At 35.1% G+C, this 3,847-nt stretch overlaps 1 protein-coding gene across 2 annotated transcripts; it reads right to left on the reverse strand.

Moving 5' to 3' along the window:
• Positions 1-1,003: 1,003 nt before the first annotated feature.
• Positions 1,004-3,064, reverse strand: LOC132267213 (formin-like protein 14). Of its 2 annotated transcripts, XM_059768307.1 has the most exons (2): positions 2,799-3,064; positions 1,004-2,569 (listed from the first exon to the last, which is right to left on the reverse strand). In XM_059768307.1, the coding sequence occupies exon 2, from the start codon at positions 2,410-2,412 to the stop codon at positions 1,306-1,308; it is 1,107 nt and encodes a 368-aa protein (XP_059624290.1). In that variant the 5' UTR covers positions 2,413-2,569; positions 2,799-3,064; the 3' UTR covers positions 1,004-1,305. The 2 variants fall into 2 exon arrangements, with proteins under 2 accessions (XP_059624290.1, XP_059624289.1); XM_059768306.1 differs by having other exon boundaries at positions 1,004-3,064.
• Between the last annotated feature and the right edge of the window lie 783 nt (positions 3,065-3,847).

Consider the following 3,847-nt stretch of genomic DNA (forward strand, 5'->3'; position numbering starts at 1 on the left):
CCCCAGAACAAATACATACATGTGTATATATATATATATATATATATATATATATATATGTATGTGTGAAAACAATAAGAAAATGAAAAAGAGTAGCACACATCTTCTTTATAATAAATCAAATCAACGATCCTATTTCACATTATCATTAACTCCATACAATTAGTTAGGTCATGCTAGTATTTTCTACATGGAAGAAGATGTAGATGGTGGTATTTATAAATGTTAAAATTGACTCACTATTTTAAAATTTTCTAAAATATAAAAAACTGATAATATCTGGATTAAACTTTATAGAAAAAGAAGATGTGAAAAATCTCTAGATTCTAAACAACATAAGAAGGTGAAAGTGGGCTATAAATATGTCTACTTATAGAAGCCAAGCTAGCAAGAGAGCTAGCTAAGTGTTCACTAAATTATCCTATGTAGCTTATGTGTTCACTATATATTATCTAAAAATTTCCCCACAACCATCCATCTAAATAAAGATAAAGATTATTTTGTGATTATATAGGGGTGTATGTGAAATTACATAAATTATGGAGGGTCTTTATAGCATTTCCATATTATAAGAATCACTAAACATAAATAAATAAAGATGAAATATACGTATTTTAATTCAACGTGAAATTGCGGCGCCTAACGTACGATTCCCCAAATCTCGCTGCCAATCACTCCTATATGTCATACAATTCTTTAGACCATTTAAAATAACAGTATGGAACAAACTAGACAAAACTCAAACCATTATCTTGCACCTTGATACAGATCACTAAAATTATACAACAAAGTTACCAATCACTCCTACATGTCATACCATTCTTTTACACCATTTAAAATAAAATATAATATTTATACTGGTAAGATACATCTAGAGATTATGAAAAAACTAGACAAAACTCAAACTATTATCTTGTACCTTTTAACTAAAATTATACAACAGAAGTTACAAGGAAGAAAATAAATTCTATGCTTTTCGTTCCTTTTGTCATACACATTCTCATAGCAGTGGTCAAACCCATGTGAGCTCATGAGTTAAAACATGGAATCATATGAAACAAACTAACAGCATATCAGTACTATTTGAAAATTATATGTATGATAAAAACAAAAAAACATATATATATGGAAAACCAGAAAAGGACTACTATTTACACATTATTGGAAAATTATGGTGAAATCTAGTCATGGTTAAGGTGGCAAACACACTAATTAACCTCTTTCACATTCCATCAAAAAAACCATCATTGTCTTCATTTTTTTCTGCAATATGATCATTTTGTTTGTCAGATCAAAAGAAAAATCTTAATCTGACGAACATATCCATGATTCCACCATACCTTCACCTCTAGTAGCAACATTTTCCGATCCCTTCTCGCCACGAAAATCGGACGAAGGAGCCGAGAAATTTAATCTTCCATTCGATGCATTCCTCAAGTAATTGTAATTCCCATTGCCATCAGCTGACCTCAAATTCGTTGGATTATCATTGTTCCTCGTTGCAGTTCCTTCGGCAGGTCCGAGATTTCGGACACCACTACCACCAAGTTGTGATGATCCATTGACATGCCCATGATGGCTCAAGCCAAATTGATGATCATCCAAAACACCCATTTTGAGATGTGAATCATTTGGTGAAATTCCCAAAGACCCAAGAGTAGTTTTCAAGCCGAGATTAGTCGAATTGGGAAGTGCATATTTAGGAGCTGGGAATTGAAGGAGGGAATGAAATGGATGAATTGCGTTTTGCATGTTGAGAAGATGATCACTTTGAGGAGGTAGTAGTTGGTAGTTAACATTAGAAGCAGTGATCATGTTGTTAGTGGTAGTAGAAGAAATATTATTATTAGCATCAACCAAAGAAGTATGAGAAAAAGAACCAAATGGTGGTGGTGGTGGTGGTTGTACTACTTTTTGAGCAAATGGCCTAAGAAGATAGGGTGGTTGTGAAGGGTTGTCCATAGGGTTGGATCTAATAATGGAAGGTGTACCAAAGAGGCCTAGGTCAAGTCTGGTGGTGGTTCTAGAGAAGGGCAGTGAGGATGCGAAGGGCGGTGCAGGGATGCCCGTGAACTCCTGAACCATGGTTCGGAAATTGGTGGTGTCCGTGGTCAGAACCGTGGTTGGTGCACGCCTAGAGGCTCTGGGTCGTTTCTTTGGGTTACGGGTGTGAGTCTGAGTCGGAATCTGATCAGATGATGAAGCTGGTGGTGGTGGTGGTTGTAGAGATTGTGTTTGTTGATCAGAGCCAAAAAAGGGTTGGAGTGACGATGAGGGTAATATGGAGTTGATCTCAGATCTCTGGCGTTTGAACCAGACCATGTCCAGATTGAGAAGAGAGCTCGGGTTTGAGATATTTGGTGGTGGTCGTGGAATGGGTTCGAAATAGTTTTGTTGTAGAGGGTTAAACATGGGTGTGGTGGAGCTGTGGTGGTGGTGAGGTGGTTGAGATGGTGGTGGGGGATTAGGTATGAGGCCAACATGGGTGGTTGAGTTCAAGAAGGATGAGATTGATTCGGCGCGTGAATCGTACTCTTCATCACCACCACTGGAGGACTGTAGACTCCCACTGTTTCCAGAATCCATATATAAGTCTACTTTAGAGAGAGAAAGACAGCTTTATAGAGAGAGAAAAAAAGAAGGAATAATGCAGGGGAAGCTAGATAGAGATATGATCATGAGAGAGATTCACAGCAGCTGCAGAGAGATTTGCTTACTGAACAATTAAAACCCGTTGAAGAGAAAGCTGTAAAAGAGAAGAGAGAGAGAGAGTTTGTGAAAGAGATTTGAGAAAATACCCGTGAATTTATAGCTCTGATCCGCGATTTCTGCGTAAAGAGGAGAAGAAACAATCCAGAAATGATGAAATTGAAATAGTTGCAGAAAAGAGAGATCTATGTTGGGGACTGTTGCTTATTTACACACACACACACACATATATATATATATATATATATATATATATAGGTTTGGATGATTAGGGTTTCAGTGAGAGAAGAGAGGAGATGAGAAAAAGTGGTTCTCTTTAGCCATTCATCTCCAGAAGAGAGAGAGAGAGAGAGAGGGCGGCTCAAGCTCACGTATCTACTAAAAGATCGTGGTGGGGTCTTAGAGAGAGAGTGTGTGTGTGTGAGAGAGAGAGAGAGAGAGAGAGAGTAGTTGTTTATATTTTAGCAGTGTGAAAGGAAGACAAAGATCTAAGGTTATGTAGTGAATCCATAAAGCTTGTACTAAATTACTGTAATAAGTAACCATTTATATTTTGAAAACCATTTGAAACTTAAAAACACCATTTGTTCTCTCTTGCTTTATTTCAGATATGTAATTATATAAAGTGGTATATATCTAATTTAAATTCGAGGATATAAGCTTTTGTACTATCATGGTTTGAACTTTTACTATATACCCTTTGACTTCTTAAATTGGAAGACGAAAAAACTAAAAATCAGATATAAATTAATTGGATTACATTGATTAATAAGCATACTATTGTGCTACATCGAGAAAGTATACAAACTAATAAGAACAATTGATAAGGCCTTTGACCAAGCAGCAACTTTGATATATAGAACTTCAGAAAAGAAAATCTTGACACGGGCGTGATAATCCACATTGTTTCTGCTTTTACAGTCGTAGCCTAGCCTCCACTGAATTGTAGATTAAGAATATATATATATACATCTACTGAATATTAGTATTATAAATTTTAATTCATTTCTAATTTATATATTAAGAGTTACTTTGAAATAATTCAAAAATAAAATTATATCATTATTATAATGACTTTTATATAATATATAAGGTTATTCTTTTACTGTGTTATAATAGAGTTTTTGTTTTAAATAAA

Source organism: Cornus florida, unplaced genomic scaffold (assembly GCF_030987335.1).
Source record: "Cornus florida cultivar Cherokee Brave unplaced genomic scaffold, ASM3098733v1 CherokeeBrave_3.0.0_Hap2_Chr07, whole genome shotgun sequence".
NCBI lineage: Eukaryota > Viridiplantae > Streptophyta > Magnoliopsida > Cornales > Cornaceae > Cornus > Cornus florida.